Source organism: Hemicordylus capensis, chromosome 1 (genome assembly GCF_027244095.1).
Source record: "Hemicordylus capensis ecotype Gifberg chromosome 1, rHemCap1.1.pri, whole genome shotgun sequence".
Lineage (NCBI taxonomy): Eukaryota > Metazoa > Chordata > Lepidosauria > Squamata > Cordylidae > Hemicordylus > Hemicordylus capensis.
The window spans coordinates 362,134,847-362,158,065 of NC_069657.1; the positions used below are offsets into that span (position 1 = coordinate 362,134,847).

Consider the following 23,219-nt stretch of genomic DNA (forward strand, 5'->3'; position numbering starts at 1 on the left):
ACCCTCTGTGTCATAGAAAACCCTCTGTGAACACGCAGGCCTTCTCTGGTTGACCTATTGCTGTGCAGAATATGGGCCCATGTGTCCAGCTATCTAAAATGGGTCTGATTTTACCAGACATAGGGATGTAGCTGACAATACAGATCAATATCTCTAAAGTCTTTAAGCATCATTTAAGCATGAGCCAGTGTGGTGTAATGGTTAGAGTGCTGGACTAGGACTGGGGAGACCCGAGTTCAAATCACCATTCAGCCATGAGACTTGCTGGGTGACTCTGGGCCAGTCACTTCTCTCTCAGCCTAACCTACTTCGCAGGGTTGTTGTGAGGAGAAACTTAAGTATGTAGTACACCGCTCTGGTCTCTTTGGAGGAAAAGCGGGATATAAAATGTAAAAATAATCAAGAAAACATGTTCTGTCTGTTTCATAGCAAAATAGGGGTTGTCATTTATCACCTTTTCTCACCCTTTCCCCAAGGAATGTTGGGCAGTGTACATGGTTCTATTAAGAATCCTGTAAGAAAGGTTAGGCTATGAGAGAGCGAGTGGCCCAAGAACCCTGTGAGTTTCAGTTGTATGCTGTGTCTGCAGAGCTGCAGTTTGCTGAAAGTATACATTTTCAACATCCCTTTAAGGTACTGTTCATGAAACTGCTCTTGGGGTATTGGCAAACCACTCTGACTAAATTTTTGGCTTGTGTGGGGAATCAGCAACTCTAGAGCGTGCAGTTCATTACATAATAATTGGTGTAAAGCTTTGGTCTTGGAAATAACTGACAGAGTTGAAATAAAATACGATCAGGTTTATTTAGGGTTTTAGAAGTACAGAAAGGAAATATTGATTAGCAAGCAACACAATATTAACTAACCAAGCTAACGAGGCTAATAATATCAATAGTACTAAACTGAAACTCACAAAGAGGTGTTTTGGCTTGAGATCAGTATTAAATCCACTCAAGGCTGACCAGAGACATGGGTTTGAACAGCTTTAGACTTTAGAGCAGGAAGAGAGGGGAGCAAAAGATTTAAGAGCAGAGATTAGTATACCTAATTCCTTCAGATGGTGTGTTTGAACACCTTGTTGCTCATTCGATGCTGAGGGACCTCCCTCTCTCTAGGAACAAGCAGGGAAGAGGGATGCAAAAGCAGGGACCCGTGTGCCACTTGTGGGCCAGAAAGCAAGTAAAAGTCCAGAGGAGGTCTGATCTCAGGGGACCAGTTTCTTGATGCAGCCAAGTGTGCTGCATAGAAGCAGGGCCAATCTGGAGGTGAAAAGCGGGACTGGCACAAGAGCCAAGGTACTGAAGGATGGTAGAGCTGGTGATTGGTGGTCTCTAGGACAGAAATAGGCAACATCTTGCCTGGGGGCCAAATATTGACCACACCTTTCTGCTGAAAAGGGTGACATCTGTGATAGACAAAAGAATACATTTTATCCTGTTCAAACTTCGGTGAGCTCTAACAGCACAATGAAGTGAAAAGGGTTTGAAAAACTTGTGCAGGATGGAGTGAATGGGTGTATTAAGGTTTATCTCTTGGTCAGGAAGATCTTAATAGGTGACTGGAATGTGTTAACAAGTGGACCTCCTGAGCCAACCATTGATGCCTTTTTTTTAGAGAGATGAGCCTGTTACATTTTATCTGTTCTTCCTGTGATAAGCTGGGAGGCTGCTCTGATGTGTCAACAGAGGGGAGTACTTGGCTATTCCTGCTTGAGGAATAGCTCTTAATTACCTTGTGTCTGCTTTAGCATCCTCACCTGATCTTAAACGGAGAGGAGGGCATAGGGGATAGCCCCCACTTTCAGTCGCATGTTAGGCTTAACCTGGGGTTACCTTCCCCATGCTACCTGCCAAGCAACTTCCTCTCAGGAGTCAGCCTATGAAAGCAAATGGTGAGCCCACAATCCCGTGAGTTCAGGGAGACTAAAATGGAAACTACAAGCCTGTAGTTCCAAATCATGTGTAGGGGTGCTGCTGGGAGCCCCCTCAACAGGCTATCTTCATAACAGTAATCTTCATGCTGTGTTTGTAAGGGTTTGAATTTATGTTTTGAATTATTATTATAGCAAGGGTAAATTTTATAGCTGATGATTCATGAAGAGATGTGTGCGGGAAGTCCACCTTTTTGTGTGTATTTGCAATGAATGACTGTTAAAATTAATAAAAACTGAATTTTGGGGGGAAAAAACAGTAATCTTCATAACATTGCACTTATCACAATCCCTGTAAAACTGGACAAAGAGTCACCTTTTAATGTGGTGCCTCTTATATTTAGCAGGGGCATCACAACTATATTTACCTCAGCATATTGTGTCTCCCAGTAGCTGTTGCTGGTGTCTTTGTTTCTTTGAGTCCTTTTGGGACAGGGAGACGTTTTCTTATTCCTTTTGATATGTAAACTACTTTAAGAACCATTTTTTATATTGATAAGAGGGATACAAGTAATGTTAATAATAATACCAAAAAGTGGCTTCAGTCCACACTTTTAAAGCACTAACAGATTTTAAGAGATCTTCTTGGGAGTCAGTCACACAAGGCGGAGGTGGTGGTGGTTGGTGCTAAGGCCCAACTACAGGACCGGCAGTCATATTACTAACTTAATTAGCTAGCTTATATTAAGTAGGTAATATATGACACAATATTAGGCAGATAACAACCGCTTAATAGGCTATACTAGATGTGTAGCTTGCCTAAATGAAACCGAAGTGAGAAAGAAAAAGGCAGGCCAGGCCCAAGCCCATGTCCCCATGCCTGAGGTTGCATGGTGAACTGCCATTTTATTCCCCAACAATGTTTGTAGTAACACTACTTTGGGGGCATTGTGGAGACAGCATTGTGTAGAATAGCAGCTCAAGTCATGCCAGGATGGAGAGAAGTGTCGCTGATGCTGCCTGCTGCCGACACCACTCACTTCCTGTGTGCTTTCCAGATTACCCACAGTTCAGTGGTAGTTTTCTTCAGCTTGACAGGATGTCTTCCAACCGTAAATAAAGAGTGTTGCGCAAAGCCACCAGCAGGGGGAGCAGTCTGTTCTAGCTTGCGCAAATGCCCTACAACGGGAAAATACAGCTAGCTTTTTACAACATTGTAGCACTGTACTGCAAAGATAAAACCCGGATGTGAATGGCTCCTTGCTGACAGCACAGGGACTGCAATGTTGAAACACAGGCAGTACAGAAGCACACTTGGAGGACACATAGTGACACTGTCGTAGGGTGCAGACTGGAAAGCACCCTGGTAGGCATGTTAGGGCCCATCCACAACACAGAGATGTGCTGCTGCTGCTTCAGCCTACCCTCATCTCCCAGCATCCAGTAAGCCCAATAGAGTATTCTACCCCCAAAGCAAGTGCCCTTTAGACTGTAATCCTTACATGGAATATCAGCAATGTACCTGAGAAAGGTCAAAGGTGAGGGCTGGTCCCAACCGTACATATGTCCTAATCAGAGCATATGTCCTTTAGGGATGATGTTCTAATGAGACCCCATGATATAGTTCACTATAGGAATCTGTATACTTTCAGCCCTTGCCAAAACTAAGACTTGCTTATAGTGAACCTTGTCAATGATTTTCTGTCAGAAGCAACCATACTTTGTTTTCCTACTTGTAAAATTAAATCACTGAAAGCACTGGCCAAACTATTACTTTAATGGGTTGGTCAGAAAAAGATGCTCCAGAAAGGTCCTGGAAGACCAATGAGGTAAATCAGGGGCTTTTAAATTTCCTACCTTCAAGGAACACATTCCACATCAACTTAATGATTCCTGGACCCTCTTACTGGGGTCCTTAACTGCCACTGGAGTGTCCATGAGCTTTTGTGCCATACCTCAATCCCCTCAAGTTTACTGTCTTAGTACATGCAAGTTTAACACAATATTTCCCAAACAAGTTGCTGTTAGCCATGGAAACTGACACCTAATTCAAATGACACCAACTCAGAGGTGTACAGAAAGAACCTGTAGAGCCCTAGAAACCACAGGTAAGTGTTAATTTTAATTTGGCCTTCTGCAGCTGTGTAGCCTGCTTTAGCTTATTAACACTGCAACCTGTATGTGATGACTTGTTCACTGATGTAGGAAGAAAGCTTTCCTCATCTCCAATTTCTAATCTGTCAGCCTCTCTTTAAAATACTTTCTCAGCAGATAAAGTAAAATTGTAAGATAATCCAGGTTTGACATTAAATGAAGTATGGTAGGGAAGATGCACTTATGGACTGCAGTCTGGTATTCACTGTGCATGTAAGGCAAATTGCCTCTTGCAGTGTTTACGTGTCTGCAGGGTCACAAATCCCAAGGATGTGCATTGTTATAGTAGTGCACAGAGGGGCAGACAGTGATATAGCAGGATTCTATGTTTGACATGTGATACTGCACTTTAGGCTTGTTCACACAACCAAATGGGGTTGCGAGGGAGGGAAGGCAAGATCCTACCTTCCTGCTCCCAGATGACCAGAGCCTCTCTTTGGCTCTGCAGCTCACCCACCCACAGGAATGGCATTCTCCATAGTTTACATCAGGAGCTGGGACTTCCAGCTATCCCATAATGCATTGTGCAAGCAGCAGAGAGGCAGCAGCAACAGCTCTCCTCTGCTTGGCCCCACCTGCCACACAGCTCTATGATAAACATGACTGCTGGCTCCTGGGAAAAGTTTAAAGTGGCACAGATGACAAAAAGAAAAAGGTAAGATACCTCTCTTTCATCCCACTTCACTTTTAACCTGTGTAGCAGATCTACCAAGGCTTGGAGTTGGAGCAGAATCCATTGTGAGAACAGGCTCTTTAAAAAAAAAAAAAAGTCCACATGGCCACCCTGTTTCTTTTTAAATATTGAGGTGTTTATGTGAAAGAGCCCACTTGTGAAAAATCATATCTTGCTATGGATCATTTGAAAACTAGCATTTCTGTGTTTCAACACAGAAATATAGTATACTTGGAGTTCAAAAACCTTTTGCCAAATTTCCTCACCAAAGGCTCTTGAATAAACTTAGCAGTCGTGGAATAAGGGGACAGGTTCATGTGTGGATTGGTAACTGGTTGAAGGGCAGGAAACAGAGCATAGGAAAACCCTTTAAGTATTCAAATGAACTAGATGATCCGGCACAGAGCATCTGTGCCCCTAGTCCCCTCTCCCCACTGCTTTTTGCCTGCCATCCCTCCTCTTCTCCCTCCGCCTGCAGCCGCAGCCGCCGCCTCCTCCTCCTCCCCTGCCAGTTGCAGCCACCCGCTGGGCCCACCTGCCATTTGTGGCCGCTTCAGCTGCCCGCCATTTGCCACTCCACCCACCCTCCAGTCACAGCTGCTCCAGCCACCTGTCGTAGCCGCCTGCCTGCCATTCGCGGCTGCTATTCACAGCCACCCACCTGCTTGGCCCCCCTACTGTTTGTGGCTGCCATTCGTGGCTGGCCGCCATTCCTGTCTGCCCGCCTGCTGGGCCTGCTTGCGGCCGCTCCGGCTGGCCGCCTGCTGGGGCCACTCACCTGTCCGCCAGCCGCCCATCTTCTTCCCACTTCCCCCAGTGGCTGACCATTCACTGGGCCGCCACTTCTCTCCCCCCCACAGTCCCCTTTCACTAATTGGCAGCTCTCATGAGGGCTGCGGCACATGAGATTAATGAAGGAGGCACCGAAGAGAATTAAATATATAGATTGTTTTCACAATAGAGGGAAGTAAGAAGTGGGATCTCCCAGGGATCTGTTCTGGGACCAGTGCTCTTTAACTTGTTCATAAACGATCTAGAAACTGGGGTAAGCAGCGAAGTGGCCACATTTGCAGATGACACTAAACTATTTAGGGTAGTGAAATCCAAAACAGATTGTGAGGATCTCCAAAAGGAGATCTCAAAAATGATCTTTCTAAACTGGGTGATTGGACAACAAAATGGCAAATGTGGTTCAATGTAAGCAAGTGTAATATGATGTATATTGGGATAAAAAACCCAACTTCACATATATGTTGATGGGATCTGAGCTGTCAGTGACTGACCAGGAGAGAGATCTTGGGGTTGTGGTGGACAGCTCATTGAAAGTGTGGACTCAGTGCATGGCAGCTGTGAAAAAAGCAAATTCCATGCTATAAGTCATTAGGAAGGGGGTTGAAAATAGGAATGCAAGTATTATAATGCCCTTATACAAACCTACGGTGCGGCCACATTTGGAGAATTATGTACAGTATCTTAAGAAAGATATTGTAGAACTGAAAGAGGTGCAGAAGAGGGCAACCAAGATGATCAGGGGACTGGAGCACTCTCCTTATGAAGCTAGGCTACAGCATCTGGGGTTCTTTAGTTTGGAACAGAGGCAACTACAGGGAGACATGACAGGTGTGTATAAAATTATGCATGGGTTAGAGCGAGTGGATAGAGAATTTTCTCTGTTGTTTTCTCCCTCTCTCAGAACACTAGAACCAGGGGCCATCCCATGAAACTGAAGGCTGGGAAATTTAGGACTGACAAAAGGAAGTACTTTTTCACATACCACATAATTAATCTATGGAATTCTCTACCACAGATGTGGTGATGGCCACTAACTCCTATGGCTTTAAATGGAACTTAGACAAATTCATGGAGGACAGGTCTATCAATAGCTACTAGTCTGGTGGCTATAGGGCACCTCCTGCCTCAGAGGCAAGATGCCTCTGAAAGAATAGCAGTTGCAGGAGAGCAATAGCAGCCAGGAGAAAGGGGTGTGAGCTTCCTAGAGGCATTTGTTGGGCCACTGTGTGAGACAGGATGCTGGACTAGATAGGCCTGGGGCCTGATCTATTCTTATCTTCTTACCACATCCCCCCAAAGAGGAGTTCCTTATTTTAACCATTAAAGAAAGAGTTCTATGAAATAACTAATACATGGGATTTGCACCAGCATAACTGATACCATGGTGACCAAAATGCCTTTAAGATTATGCTCAGCTGAGCCACTTCTGGTTCTGCTCCTGTCCTACTCCTCCTACAGCCTCCTTCACCTAATGATGTACTGTGGCCTGTATGATGATCTGCTATCACATCATCTTGAACTGGCTCATAGCAGGAACTCAGCTGGACAGGATGTGACTTTGCTTTGGCACTGATATTGCAAACCAGGCTCATTAAATTCTGAACTGCACACAGCCCTCCAGGTGCTCAATAAGTCCCCTATTTCTGTGGCCTGTTTGTGGTGAGATGCCACAAAGAGGCGTGTTTGTAAATAATCTGAAATACTTGTTTACCCATAAAATGGTCACATCCTCTTTCAGTGGGAATAAAGCAGATGTAAATGAGGTAACTTTGCTGATGACTAAATTGCCTGAACTGCTTCACTAACTCAGAACCATCAGCATTGAAGGCTTAAGTCTGGCCAAATTAAATATCTACATTTCAATGTTGCAGTTACTAGTAGTAAGTGAAATAACTTTTCAACTGTTTCAAAGCCCTCTGGAAAGAGACACAGGAAACTTAATTACAGTATAACTCACATGTAAAAATTTATCATCTGGCAATAACATTCCATTTGATGTTGTATATGTATATTCTTATTCTGGAAGGATATAGAAGCTCAATTTTCTTATAAGGGCAAACTTAAAGATACGCAAGCCAACTATGAGCAAATCAGTCTTGGCAAATATCTTCTTGGATGGTGTATTCAATGGCTGAACCCAAATACTCAGGACAATGAAATTCAGTACATCTCCAGAAGGAGACATCTGTGATTTAAGCTTTGGAAAGTTGGGACCCAGTTGGAATATATATCTTCTTTAGCTGAGTCAACCCAGAGGTGGGAGAGAGTTCAGGAGAGAGTTCTCAAAATTCAGCTATAGTACTTAAAACCAACTATCTGAAGCTATCCATGGAGGAGTTCGGGCCATTTTAATTAACATCTGCTCCGGACTGTCACAGCAATTACAAGGCTGTAGCTCAGCTGGTACAGGGGCAGGGCAGGAGCAGTGTCAAGCAGGCCAGTCTCAGCAGTAGTCAAGATATGCAGAGGGCAAAAGCAGATACAAGGTCAAACCACTAGTCCAGCAGGTTCAGTAGTCAAGGCAGAAGCAAGGTCAAGCAGGCCAAAGTCAAGTCAGTAATCAATAGATACAGGGGACTAGGCAGAAGCAAGGTCAAAGCAGGTACAGTAGTTCAGGCAGAAGCAAGGTCAAACCAGTAATCAACAGATACAGAAGACTTGGCAAAAGCATGGTCAAACTGGTTGAAGCTGGGACTACAATAGGCTAAAGTCATCAGTTCACAGGAGCTCTATATGAGTCATTGCTCCAATAAAAGCCTAAGGCTGACTGAAGGCTTTATACCACAGCCCCTGGTCTAGATGGAGGTAACCCCTTCCCCAGGAACAGGTCTGATAAGTTTTAAAAGGATCTCAGTTATGTCTCTGATCCTGCCAAGACTTAAAAGTCTTCAGTATCACTGGCAGATTCTTCTAAGTCAGAGTTTCCCAGACCATGAGACAGAGGGCTGGGGTTTGGGTTCCTGTGTCAAGGCAACAAAAGTGGAGATGGAATAAAATTGGAAGATGTTTGTCCCAACAAGCATAAGGGAATCTCCTTCATGTAGTATGATGTCCATGCCAAATTCCTCAATGGAGTATCCACTGAGAGAGACCTTGGGAAGTGTGAATATTGCACAAGCGATGTATTTCATGGTGGTTTATGTGAGTACAGTGTACTTTCTCTTGTGGAGCATGTTGCACCTTTCATGTTTACATGACTGAGCTTAGCCTGGAGTTATATTGGAGTAGCTGTCAGTGCAATCACACTCTCCTACCTTGCAAAATGAACGCATTATGAAGAAAGCGGCATTTTAAGGTTATTCTTGTCTCACTTCATTCCTTTTCAGAAAAAGGGACCACCTGTCCTGCTCTACCTTCTCTCAAAATATTTTTATGATGCTATTTGCAGGTGGGCAGCTTTACAAAAATTACTTGTGAATAACCGTCACAGTTTGCAGTGTACATAGGAACATGTATATAAACTGTGTATATAATCTATAGAAAAGTTACACATCAAAAAACCCATAATATCAAAAAAGTGCCATACAAACAAATTTCTTACACATCTGTGATAATTATCACAACAGACAATTGTATGGACATACTGACAATAAAAAGGCACACAATGGCAAAGAAAGAGTCCCAAGAGAGTAGCTGAAGAGTCAGAAGGTGATCAAAAGTTCCATTAGATGTATAATGAAACAAATGTTTCCTGTAGTGTATCACAGAATCAGTTCTTATATTTACTCAGACTTAGTACTGCTCCATAAGATCCATTCTTGCTGTAATTCGTTGTGAACTCTCAACAGGTATCCTAGGCAAGCAGGTATCTAGGTGGTTTGTAGCCTGTTTCCTCCTGCTCTCAGCAGGGCTTCATCCGGAGAGGTTTTTAGCAATTTGTCTTAGTGGCTCATTCTACAAAGAATAAAAAAATAATAATATAGTGATCCCTTCACTATTAAAATACTTTCAACACAATTGTTATCTAAACTCAAAGAGGGAAAAGGTTTACTTACTTTGTTACACCTTACATTAGATAACATTCATTATTGGCTCTTTTCCAGTAGTTTTGCATTGGAACTCTACTGATACAAGGTAATTCTAAAAAGCAACTCCTGCAATGCTGCTTAATATACCCTTCAAGCTCCCTCAGCCTTATACATTTCTGTTAATTAACAACTAAGTATTCATTATCCAATCAGTCATATAAATACCTCAAATTGCAGGTACTAACACACATGTGCAGAGAACACCAACATCAAAGTATCACAAGAAAAAAGATGTTACCTATTCTATTACAGATAAAGATTCAGAAATCTACAAGAATCTGCAAAATGTGTAAATGTTCCATTATTTACTACATTTATCTCCACTTGTTGTTAGTCTTACAAGTAACTGGCCAGGTCATTGACCTGATTTAAATTCAATGGTTCTAAAGTTTTAAGTTGGTATATGAAAAAAGCTTCCTTTTGCAGAAGAACAGTTTTAATATCCAGGTAGGAGAATTCTTTAGATTTGAATTTGTAAATTACAAAAAATTCAAAGTCACTAGGGGAATGTCCAGCCTGTATGAAATGGCTAACAATAGGGCATTCCAAATTTCGGTTCCTTATACGGGTGCGATGTTCCAAGACGCGAGCCCTAACCATTCTGGTCTACATCCCAACATATCTAAGAGAACATCTGCATTGTATTATATAAATGATATTTTTTGTTGAACAATTTGCGAAAAAGTCCAAAGCATATCTTTTGCCTGTATTGTTGTTTCTATATTCTGTGGTCTGTAGTGCCATGGGACATGCTACACAATGACTGCACTTAAAGAAACCTTTGGGTTCAACAACTTTTCTCCGAGGTAGGCTGTCTGCTCTAACAAGAAGATCTTTTAAGCTGGAACTTTTTCAAAGGGCTATTAGAGGGGGATTACTATAACCCAGTAAACCTGATAGTAATCTCCAATGTCGTCTAATGCTGTTTTTGATTTTATAGCTCAAAGGTGAAAACTGCATTGACCATGTCACTCGACATGTGGTTGAGATGTCACATGTCAATTTTTGTTGACATGTGATGTTGTCCCTAGTAAACACTGCCTATCACGACGCTGTGACCTACGTCTGGCTTTTTGTATGACTTGAGTAGGATAACCCCTTGCTGTTAATTGAGAACTCAGTTTATCTGCTGCTGATTCAAAATCCCATGAATATGAAGAATTTCTTTTAAGTTGCAAAAATTGACTATATGGTAAAGAATTTTTCTATTGTGAAGGATGAAAAGAAGAATAATGTAAAAAAACATTTTTGTCAGTAGGTTTAGTATACAACATGAAGTATATTCTGTTAAATTCGCTAATATTCACCATAGTGTCAAGAAATGAAATGGATCTGCAATGTACTTGACAGGTGAATTTAATAGTGGGATGTATGGTATTCAACCACTCCTTAAACTTATAAAAATTGTCTGGATTTTTAAAAATCAAAAAAATATCGTCTAAATATCTTTTAAAGAAAAAAATGTCACCAAAAAAGGATTCTGAAGGGGATTTAGTATGGTACTGTCTTCCAAGTTTGACATAAATAAATTAGCCAAATTGGGGGCAATTTTGTTGCCCATGGCTATCCCTTTTATTTGCAAATAAAATTGGGTCTTGAAGTGAAAATAACTGTGCTCAAATATAATATCTATAAGCTCCATTAGAAAATAAGAAGGAGGGTTTAAATCTGATCTACTATCAAAAACCTCTTGGATAACCAAACGTGCCTTGTCTAGAGGTATGTTGGTATATAATGAATTAACATCAAGAGTCACCAGCAGCGAGTTTTTGGGAACCAGCATTCCTTCTACCTTTGTTACAAAATCCCGAGTATCTTTAATATATGTTTGTTCTTGAAGAACTGAAGGTTTTAAAAATTGCTCTATGTAGGATGACATGGGCTCAAAAACCGAATTGGAACCAGATACTATAGGACGGCCTGGTGGATTGGTCAAATGAGGCCTGGTTAGCTTCTCCAGTGCCAGGCATAATGGGGGAGAATGCAGGGAACCAGCAGGTATGCGTATGTGCCTGCTGGTCTCCCACTCCCTCCTAATGGTTCCTGGAAGAAGGAAACCTAACTGAGCAGAGGGTGTTATCCCCTTTAGTGTGTAAGACCTTTCAATTTCTCATGTTCCAGCCAGCAGATCTGCTGCAATCCTTAATCAGGAACAGTTCAAGATTCAGCATAATGCATAGAATCACAAGGAAGTGATACTTCTTTAATAAGATACTTATTTCCACTGCTAAACCCAAAAGTGAAATACTAATCAGTGATTCCACCTGGGTCACTGTGTAAGCTGTACCTACAGTTCCCAGAACATATCCTGGGGAAGAAATCTACCACCCAGTTAACCTTAGATAATTTTATTCAATCCAAATATATGCCTTCAGTTGGTGTTCATCCTGTTTTTTCAGCCTGCCTGATCCAGACTGATGGACCTAACTCAGTTTTGGCTAGGAACATAAAATAAAGCCTGAAGGATATACTCTTTTGAAGATAAAATCAGTGCTGCTTGGGAAATAAAATGAAAGGGAAAAGCAGTTATGAAATTATGAAATTCATCTCCAGGTAAATGTGGGATTGATCACTCAAATTTATTTTAGCTCATTTGCCCACTACCTTATCAAAAGTCCTAAGCAACTGAAAGCTTTCTTTTATGCCCTACACCTATTTCTCCTAGGTTTAGGTCACAATGACTAATAGGTCATTATTAGTCACTGTTAGCTACTCTTATTAGCTGTGAGGAGCTTGGGAGGTGTTTTTGCCTTTGGCCTGCTTTGACCCAAAGCAAAGCATCATTTGGTTAGGGCCAAAGCGGGACTGAAGTGAAACAAACTATTCAGTCTCTCTGAAGCTTTGTTTCAGCCTCATCATAGATATCATCCTCACCCACCCTTAAATCTACTTACGGGGCTACGAAGCAGGCAGCAGTCAAGCCACTTTCCTCCATCTTTGTTCCTGGCCACAAGCGAGCAGGCAACTGTTTTCTGTGGTTTGAGTTTTAAAATGATTTATTTTTCCCTTCGTGCAGTCATTGCTGTTACTTTACACCTGTTTTGTTTGTGTTTATCATCTTTGAACATCTTTTAGCTTGTCAGTATCTTTCTGACAGTCAGGGGCATATCTAGGGTAGGGCAGGCAGGGCACGTGCCCCAGGAGCCACTTGAAGGGGGGCACCATTCTCTAAAATTAAAAAAAAATTAAAAATGGTTGCTGAAAACAAAATGGACACTGCACATGCTCAAATGGCCTCTGTTTTTAACGTCCATTTTTCTAAAAAAAGAAATTTAAACAATGGCCACGACACATGCTCAAATGGTCCCTGAGAGGCCCTAGAGGCCAGCACTGGGAGGGGAAACCTTTGCAGATGCCCCCCCAGCCTTTAGGAAGCACCCCGAAGGGGCTACAGATAAAAAATAATAATATAAGTCATGATACACATATTTAGTTTGGAACTATCTACAGAGAATCAGGACTTGTGAATACTGAGCTGAAGCTTATGAGCTAGGATTGTATTCATTTGCTCTTATTTTGCTTCTTGTGATAAGTGAGTCAAATGTGATGTCTTAATAATATGGCTATTAATGGTGAGTTTGTCTTTGAATCAGTGTGAAATACTTAGTATTAAGGCACACTGGGAGTTTCTTGCTCTCTTTCTCTCATTTTAACTGTCTTTCTGAAATACTAGAATATATTCCAAGCAGTGACACAGTTTACTCTGCATACCCTTTAATTATTTTCAGAGTAGCTGGGAAAAGTCAAATTTTCCATTTATTTTTAAAACTTACATAATAGTGATGCTACAATGCATAGTAGAGAATTAGACAGGTACTTCTGTTTAGTTTTCCACGTACACCTCCACATAGTATTTGGGTATTTCATGAGCCCCAGCATACTGAAATTTGTAGTTTTCCAGCATTTTTTGGTCTGGCTATGTCCACTGCTAAATAGTTTTTGAAATATTAAATGATTAACGAGTTTGACTTGTATTTTTGAGCTGATATTATGGTAAAGTTATCTGAAAGACGGGTGTCAGATGTTTGGACAGGGGGCGCAATTTCAGTGCTTGCCCTAGGCGCAATTTTCCCTAGATACGCCTCTGCTGACAGTATAATCTCACAAAATGTTATCCATCAAGTACAGGGTCAACAAACAGTTGACTTCTTTGTTTGTTTCCTTTTGCTTACTTTATTTTACTAAATGTTGTAGCCACTACAAAAAATCCCAGCTACAAGGAAACAGCTGTACATCTGTATTTCTATACATTGTTATTTGATCATATAATCCCTTCTTGGATTTGTAACAAAAATAAGTATTGAAGGATTTAAATCTTGAAACATGATGCAATCAAATACATCAGGGATTTTGTTTGCAGTGCAGATTATAGCAAGTGGAAGGAGAAGGGAGCATATGTAAGTTTCAAAAGAAAAAGAAGCCAATGTGGACCACTGAAATGAGCTGTTAATTAAGAACTTGAGTTTAGAGCAGGGCTACACAGCGGTAGTCCTCTGGTTGGGGTATGAATACGACACATATTTATACCACTTTTCAAGAAGAGTTCCCAAAGTGGTTTACATAAAGTACAACTCCCATCATCCCCAGTCACAGTGGCCAATAGTCAGGGATGATGAGAGCTGTAGTCCAGCTGGATAGGGTTGCCATAATCTAGCTTTCCAAATCTGAGTGCCTAATTTGCACGTTATGTAAATTGGCTTGAGAATAATTTTTGAGCAGAACAGTGACTGCACGTTTTGCTCCATAACTCCGCTTCTACAAGGGCTAGAGCTTTGTTTTGGAATTCTGGAGGGCATGGCAACTCTACAGCTGGAGAGCTGAAGTTGTGCAGTGCTGCCCTAGAGGAATGGGAATGAAGTATTTCCCTGTTATTTCCAGTTAGACTATATTCTGTTAGACCATGGTATTGCGGAGATAATGTATGTAGCACTTGAAATGTGATCTGTGAATGCTAAGGGATTCTTGAAATATAATATTAGTGCAACGAGAGCCATTTTTCTACGGGTTCACCCTGTAGTGCTGCTGTAACATTTAAATGCCCGCAACATGAGGGCAGGGATAACTGTTCACGGGTCCTTATCACAAAACCACTGTCCATGGTCCCAGGTGAGTGTAAGCATCTATGTAATTAGCCCTGTCCCCATGTATGTATGCTTTTAAACATACAAAACATGACCATCACATTGTGAGGGTGAAGCCACAGAAGAAAGGAATCTCAGGGTGCTACTATAAAGCTTAAAGGGATCCAAGAACTAGGCCTCTTTGAAATAATTAAATAAATTAATAATAATAATAAAGAATGCTGAGCATTTCTATAACTGTTTGTGAGTGTTTGATTATCTCAGCAATCCTTACAGCAACCACATAGAATAGGTAAATATTATCCTCTCCATATTGCAAAGCAGGATGGCTGTTGCTGAGAAAGATTGGCCTGCCTAAGGCTACCAAGGGAATTAATAAGGAAGGTGAGATCTTAGCCACTACAGCACACCAGCCTATTTTCTATAAATATGTGAATGCAGCATTTCATGTAAAACCTGGCTATCTATTGTACAACATTGGCATCTGAGTACAGAAGATCATGATAAAAAATTAATGTTAGTTACATGTAGTTCATCCTCAATTACTGTGGAAGTGTTGTTCACTGGTAGATGGTGCTATTTTCAAACTGAATGTCATTTGTGTTGGATTCTGATCATATACAGTAGATAACTTGTTAATATAGGAGTTGTTAAATAAAGAATATAGAGAATATATATTGAACAACAAAAACTACTGAAAGTGGTGGTGGTTGGGGTGGGGTGGGGGACAACTATCAAGCCTTCCACAGTTCTGCAGCTTCAAAATATCTTTTAGGGATGTGCAAACCGGTTTGAATTCGAACCGGTTCGAATTCAAACCAGGGTGGTTCGAAGGTTCAAATTCGAACCGAACCAGCCATCAGGTTCGAGCTGCAGGTTTGAATTCGAAACGAACCAGGGGGTGGTTCGATTCAAACCAGTTCGCACATCCAAAAATTGGTAGGATGGTGGCTGACACCCAAGGGTACCTGCCACCCAAACCCCAAAGCAATCAGACACTTGTACGATTTTTTTAATGAATTTTTGAAAAAAAAAATTTCTCATAGGGTATAATGGGACTTGAACCAGCCCATTATACCTTATTGTGGAGCACCCATGGGTGCCAACAACCACCCAAACCCTGAAGCAATCGGACAGTCCTATGATTTTTTATGAATATTTGAAATATTTTCAATTATTTTTCTCATAGAGTATAATGGGACCAGAACCAGCCCAATAATAATAATTTTCAAAAATTCATAAAAAATCGTACGAGTGTCCGATTGCTTTGGGATTTGGGTGGCAGGTACCCCTGGGTGTCAGCTATCATCCTACCAATTTTTGGATGTCCAAACCAGTTCAAACCAGTTTGAATTTGAACCGAACCAGGGGGAGGTTCGAGCGAAACCAAAACCGAACCACCCCCTCCTGGTTCGAACCTGGTTCGAATTCGAACCGAACCGGGCAAACTGGTTTTGTGCACATCCCTAATCTCTTTCAGCATCACCAGAATGGGGCCACTGAAGGGGCATAAATTGGAAAATTATAGGTTAAATAATGCTTTACTTAATGTCTTAAATATTAAGAAATGCTGAGATTCCTTTAGCTGCAGTACTGCATCCCTAGCATGTGGATGCACATAAGGACAGCAGGTTTCAGAGCAGCTCTTATGTTTAGCAGTGGGGGAGCAAATGGCCCTCTCCAACCCCAGCACAGTATCCCTCAGTGGCTGTTTGGTGACTACCTTATGCTTCTTTTTAGACTGTGAGTCCTATGGGGACAAGGAACCATCTTGTTTGTTTTCTATGTAAACTGCTTTGAAATTGAAGCAGTAGTTCCAGGTGAGAGCCAAACAGAATCCTTTCTTCCATGTCTCTGCTAAGTCTTTTTTGTCACTGTGACTCAACACATATTTTTTTAAAAATCAGCAATTGCTTCTCTATGCCAACTGAGGAAATACAAACCAGGGCACAACATTTGAAGGGAGAGGAGTATTGGCTTGGGAAATTATATGTAAAAGTCTTAACTGTCTCGAGCAACTGCCCACTAATGCAGATATCAGTGCATCTATCCTTGTAAATCTGTCAGTTATAACCTGCTGATTTTGAAGACTCCTAATTGTTTCACTCTTCTTACATTTTATTGGTAAGAAGTTCATGAGTTAGATCATGACTTCTTTGAACTTGGAACCAAGTGTGGTACTATTTGTGGTTAAACAGTACAGTGAAGTTAAACAGCTCTCCTTTTATGTCGTAGAGGTATATGAAAGTCTTTGGATGAGGAGTAAAAATTTATATATGGAAGGAAAGCCTTTAAAATTGAGCATAGTGTTGCTGATGGGTACCTTGTGCTTACTTATTCATGGTCAGCCATGAGACAATGTTCTACCTGCTCCTTTCCTTTTGTTCTTTAAGTTGTTTTAACTTTTTGTAGAGGATTTGCTTTAAAAACAACTTTCTGAGAGTACAACTTTTGAGGCTCTTTGTTCCTCGTCAGGAGAGGAGCCTGCATGCATATTCTAAGGCAGTAGTTTTCAAAATTTCTATCTTTACGCATGGATTGTCCCCTTTACTAAGCAGAGTCCACTCTGGTTTGCATTTGAATGGGAGACTACATGTGCACTGTAAGATATTTCCCTTAGGGGATGGGGCCACTCTAGGAAGAGTGGAAGGTCCCAAGTTCCCTCCCTGGCATCTCCAAGATAGGTCTGAGAGAGACTCTTGCCAGCAATCTTGGAAAAGCCGCTGCCAGTCAGTGTAGGCAATACTGCGCTAGATGGAATGGTCTGACCCAGTGAGGCTGGTCTGACGATCAGACAAAACCGGGCTAAGGAAGCCCAGTACGGCCGTTTTCGGCTGGTTGTGTGCTGCAATGGGAGTTGTGCAGCTCCTGGCGGCCAGCCCGCTTAAATAACCCCCCTTAAACAAGGTTAGCAGAGCATGCGCTCCGCTAACCCTGTTTTTCTGATCGTGTGCTGCTGCAATGCAGCTCCGCACCACAGCAACTTGCAAGTAGTCTCCTGATCAGGAGGTTACAACAAGCCTCCCAGCATTGAGGGGCTCCCCAGCATGCCCTGTACACTCATGTGGGGTATGCCGGGACTTCCGGGGGCTGGGAGACCCTCTGACCCCTGCCGCCTCAACCAGCTCCGTGACGGAGCCATTAATTGTGTGGGTGGAGGATCCAGCTGCCCAGGGCAGGCGGCCTGCTCATGTTCAGGGAGAGCGAGTCAAGCCCACTCTCCCCGCTAAACCTGTACACACTGCTCATGTGAAGCGCCTCAGTATATGGCAGCTCGTGGTAGCAAGCATGACTTGTCCCCTTAGCTAAGCAGGGTCCTCCCTGGTTGCATATGAATGGGAGACTAGAAGTATGAGCACTGTAAGATATTCCCCTCAGGGGATGGAGCCACTCTGGGAAGAGCAGACGGCTCCAAGTTCCCTCCCTGGCATCTCCAAGATAGGGCTGAGAGAGGTTCCTGCCTGCAACCTTGGAGAAGCTGCTGCCAGTCTGTGAAGACAATACTGAGCTAGATAGACCAATGGTCTGACTCAGTATATGGCAGCTTCCTATGTTCTAAACCCTATACATCAGTTGTGCACCACAGCATGTTTTTCAGTTTCCTGGGTTATGTTCTAGAGCACATCACAGAGAAATGGCTAGACTTGTGCTGCCTCATCATGCATTCTAGAACATATTTAAAATTTCCTTGTTGCTGCACATGGAGGGGAAGATTGATTGTGGTAGATAAACTATCATTTTGGAAAGCTTGGCCACCATTATTGTTACCCATAATGAGCTTCCAAGGAACCCCAGGGCTTATTTTAACACAGGTAGAATGTTATTTTCCCTAAGACAATTACTTGCCCTCTATGGGATCCCGTATGATATTATGGGGGAGGGAGAGTGGCTCTGCTCACAACCCTATCTGTAACAGGGTTGTGAAGGGAGTGTAGAGCGGAGCCTTCTCCATGGTGGCCCCAGAATATACTACTTATATAGATCATTCATCTGTGCCTAATGTTGTAATTGGTGTACATGTTGATTTTGTGTCTATTATTGGCTGACAGCCAGACTAAATTACTCCTGAATAGTCTCATTGAATTAATGCGACCAGTTAGTCATGACTAACTTGTCTCATTAATATAGATGAGACCACTCATGAGTAATTCTAGACAGCAGCCACTGGAATAAATATGCATCCATCGTTCGCTCAGAGATTCAACATCTAGATACTCTGGAGAAGGGGCTAAAACTCAAGAATAGCAAATGTGTGCCCTGCATCCTGAAATATTTTTAAAGGAATTCTCCAAATCTCCCCAAAAGGCAAAAATATGCACACAAACAGAGACAGCGATTTAATGGGACGGTCCCTGAAAAATAGAATTCTTCTCCAGCAAAATCATGAAAGACATGAATGCATCTTATACCGAATTAAAATATTTTGTTATAATTTATACATTTCACATATATTCTAAAAGAGGGAGAAATCTTGCCTAGTAACTTCTGTGACTCCCTATAAAATAGAGGTAACATTCAACATAAGTTCCAAGTGAAAGCATTTTTAATTAACGACACTGAGACAAATGTAAACAAGCCATTCCTCTCAGACACACATTAATTTAAAACACTCTTGTTCTGGCCTGTCCCTAGAATAGGTCTCATCTCTCCCCCTCTCCTTCATTACAACTCGCTTTACAAGTAAAGGAACAATTCTTGGGAAATCCACAATGACATGTGGCTAAGAAGGAATCAGCAGATCCCCCTCCCCCCACTGCTATATATCTCTGAGTAGTTGCAAGCAAGGTTAAAAACAAACAGCACTCTCTGGTGCTTATCCCCAGATGCTATTAAGAGGTATACTACCTGCTTGATCATTTTGCTACATCACACATCTTGCTAAATGTGAATTGATAGGAACATGGATCAACACTGCAAGGTGTTTTGGGAGTTTAGGGACCAACCTCTGAAAACACTCCTTGGAATAAAGTTTTAAGGGTACCTGCTCTATACCTTTCCTAACACTCTAGATTTGTAGAGCTTCGGGCTGATTCAGTAGCTAGAGCGAAAAATGTAGATCAGTAATTTTTATTTTCTAGGGCTTTTCTGAATGCAGATAAATCTATCTGCCCATAATGCTTTATTCTTTAGGTTTTTTCAGTGCTGAGACGATTCAGGATGCCACACACAATCTTTTAAAAGGGGGATTGGCAAAGCAAGTGGTGAGCTGCAGTCTTGTCAGAAATAAAAAGCATGGTTTATTGTGAAAGGGGGCCTGCACACCCAATGTTTGTATGCCAGCATTTTCAGTCCAAGAGAATGGAATATTATTTGAACCACCCTTATGCACGTCTCTCATGATGTTTGTAATGCTTCTTGCCCTCATGATGATTGGGCGCACAATTTACTCCTGTACACAAGGGCTTTATACAGAATGGGGGGTGCTTTTCTCAGGTGACTACAGCTTTTTGAAAAGTGCCCCCTTTCTGTTCACTACTATTGTGATCGTATGTGTGTAGCTATTTAAAGTATTTATATCCTGCCCCTCCAACACAACGCTGCTCAGGGCAGCTCTCAACAATATATCACAGTAAAGGAGCACACAATTAAAAACCAAATTATCAAAGCCGTATAGAACATAGGTCTAAAAACTAGAACCCCAATTACTGTAAAACCAAAACCCCCAAGATCACTGAAACAGACAGAAGGTTAAAACACTAAGAAGCCTCTCTAAAGAGGAGGCTCTTTCTTTTCAAAATTCCTAAATGAGGGTGCCTGGTGAAGCTTTTCTGGGAGGACAATTCAAAGTCAAGGGGCTGCAACGGAAAAGACCCTATCCCCAGCCCTGCCAACCAGATCTGGGTGAGGCTGAGAGCAGGTCCGGGGACACAGAGGGTTCTTCCAATTTCATATGGGCAAATGCGACATTCCATAAACATATAATGGGAAAGAATTACCACTGTAAAGGAAAAATGAGTGCTGATAAGCTCAGGTGGGGTGATATGTGCGCACTGTTTTATGCACTCATTTATTTACAATATGGGTCAGATATAGTGAAACGTCTTTGCCAGTAGACCCTACTTAAGAAGCATCACACTTCTCTGAAAAGAAATAACAAATCTTCTTGTTTTGCTACAACAGGTTTGGGGTTTTTTTTTTAAATAAAAAAAGTGTAGGAATGTATTCCACATAAGATATTTAATCCTCTGGATATACTTTAACACTGAGAATATGAAGGTAATAGTTTTCTAAGCATTTGACATTATTAGGTTAATTTGGGGGTTATATCTGAGTTCATTTTCAAACAAGGAGGCTCCTCCCACGATCTGTGAGAAGAGCCTGGGGAGGGTTTGCGAGGAGAGCAGGCTAAGCCTGCTCTCCCCACACACAAGCAGCAGTCTGCTCTGGGCGGCCGGGTTTGCAGAGCGCTCACTCCGCAAACCTGGTTTAAGGGGAGGAGTACTGTAGCAGGTGACCCGCTTACGAACCACTGGGCTTGCAGCCAAGGCTCGAGCAGAGGCTAGCCCGATTTTCTCCCATCATGTGAGTAGCCTCAAGATGTTTTCAAATGTCTAGCAACAATAGTCTTTTGGGGCATTAAAAAACTGTGCAAACTGTACCCAAGTACAGTACCCATGGGATTAGTCCATGAAGCAAGGTAGGAGGAAAACCTGGGTAGAGGTGGTTGTGTGGACGTAAGGTAGGAGGAAGAGCTAGATAGCATTCCCACCTACCTTGCTTCCTCACAATCACTTCTAACCACGTTTCCCTCTTACCTTGCTTCCACACAACCGAAAATTGAGAGCACACACAGCTCCCAAACCTGGAGAGAACACAGTTTTTTGATTGCATTTATCTGCAAAGACAAGAAGAGTGCCCAGCATTCTCAGTCATAGGGAGGCTCTCCCCGCAGGTACAGTGTTTGTCTCTGAATGGAGAGAGGGATGGTGATTGTGGTTTTTAAAGAGGCATGGTTTAGCTTGGGAGCAGGGGTGTAGCTATAATTGACTAGAAGAACTCAGGCCACCCCAGCAATAGAGGGGGCCCCAGCCCCAGCCCTTCCCATTTTCTCCAGTCTCTCCCTCACTCCGAGGGGCTACCAGGGAGAGGGGAGAACACGGGCCCTCTCTCCCCTAGCTACACCCCTGCTTGGGAGTGGTATTTTAACAAAATTCAAGAAGTACAGGTTAATTAAAAACTTGGTATACATCAACATTTTGTAACTACAGTGTATTTAGCCAGACAACAAGGAAATGATTGTTTTAGATGTACTTGCATTAACTATTTTCTTTAAAATTACTATGCAAAGTTTCTTGATGCCCTAAATAGATGGTGACTGGATCTGACACTTTATTTGATCTCTTTACTCCACTCTATTAATTTCCTATGTTGTATCACAAAGGCTTTTCAAACTTGCCCATTTGTCTGTAGATTCATGTACAACATTGCTGCACATCTCTAGATGTTCTGGTATGTTTCCTAAGACATCTAAGCTCATCAATATCATCTGTTCACACCACCAAGTGGTGTTCACTGCCAACATTGTCAAGAATAAGCATAGCATCTTATGTTTGAGAGACTGGAATGTGTGACCCAGTAATACACACCACAATTATGAGATTCCTTATCAATGAAATGAGAAGTTCCCACTTTAATGGTCATGAAAGTGAAAATTTTCCTAAGACAGAAAAGCCAAGTACTAGATTATGATTTTGATTTTTTTCAATGGAAAGTAGAAAAGAAATGAAAAGGTGTGTAAATACAAATCAATTTCAGGTCACTTACAGAGGTTTTGTTTTAAAACTATTATATCTCTTCCATTTTTTCTAACCTATCTTGAACAAATTTTGAAACTGGATTGTGCTTTGCACGCACTTACGACATACGAAATTTCAAGACAATTGGCAAACAGTGTAGAAATCGAGCATTACAATATGACAAATTGCAGGGGAAAATGGGAAAACAGTCCATTTTTGTACCTCACCTTAAGCACAGAAGCACTACTATGCTTCTATAATAATAATAAATGTTTGTTTTGTATACATAAAGTATTTAGTACATAAATACTAAAGTAGTATTGCTTCCAGGCCATGCTATTTTGGAGGGATGATAGGGAGAAGAGGCTCCGGAGAATGTGGGCCTCACAAATACCCCTAGTATAGCAACAACAAAAACAGTGTGAGGCCGGGGGGGCGGGGGGAGGAATAGCCCCCATAGCTGAAATTCCACAGGAGGTTAACAGATACAAGGTCGAAGGTTGAGAGATGTTTTAAACATGTCTGTATCTCCGTGCAAGGAAACTGAACTTTACTTTATAAATGATACATGGCAATCTAGCTCATGTGTATTGCATTATATATTTTAAAGTTCATGTCTCCCCACGGCATTCTGCTGATTCAGTCTTCCTCTGCTAAAGGTTTTCTATTTTAGTCCATAAGGTCACATGACCCTGTCAACCAATTACAGAGCAAGAGAAGTAATGGAAACTCCTCTCTGGGATAAAAGTAAGTCAAAATAGCTCTGCTTTTTCACGGTCTATCCTTCATGTGCACTTTTTAAATCTGTTTTTGTTTCCAGCATGCTAAGCACAACTCATGCAGCCCAGGGTAATCATTAAAAATTTTCTTTAAACTATGTTTTTG

The 23,219-nt window shown here is 41.8% G+C and overlaps 1 protein-coding gene and 1 long non-coding RNA gene across 4 annotated transcripts in view; one reads left to right on the forward strand and one right to left on the reverse strand.

The window, feature by feature from the left end:
- Positions 1-7,430: 7,430 nt before the first annotated feature.
- LOC128343554 (uncharacterized) overlaps positions 7,431-23,219 on the reverse strand; it is a 35,144-nt gene continuing 19,355 nt past the window's right edge. Inside the window, exon 2 of the long non-coding RNA XR_008315583.1 lies at positions 7,431-9,383. This is a non-coding gene — a long non-coding RNA (uncharacterized LOC128343554). The remainder of the gene's footprint in view (positions 9,384-23,219) is intronic.
- The window catches only part of ESR1 (estrogen receptor 1), a 340,324-nt gene continuing 340,153 nt past the window's right edge, over positions 23,049-23,219 (forward strand). For all 3 annotated transcript variants that reach the window (XM_053292723.1, XM_053292689.1, XM_053292697.1), the window contains exon 1: positions 23,049-23,081. In XM_053292723.1, the coding sequence (XP_053148698.1) occupies positions 23,057-23,081 (25 nt within the window). In that variant the 5' untranslated portion in view covers positions 23,049-23,056. The remainder of the gene's footprint in view (positions 23,082-23,219) is intronic.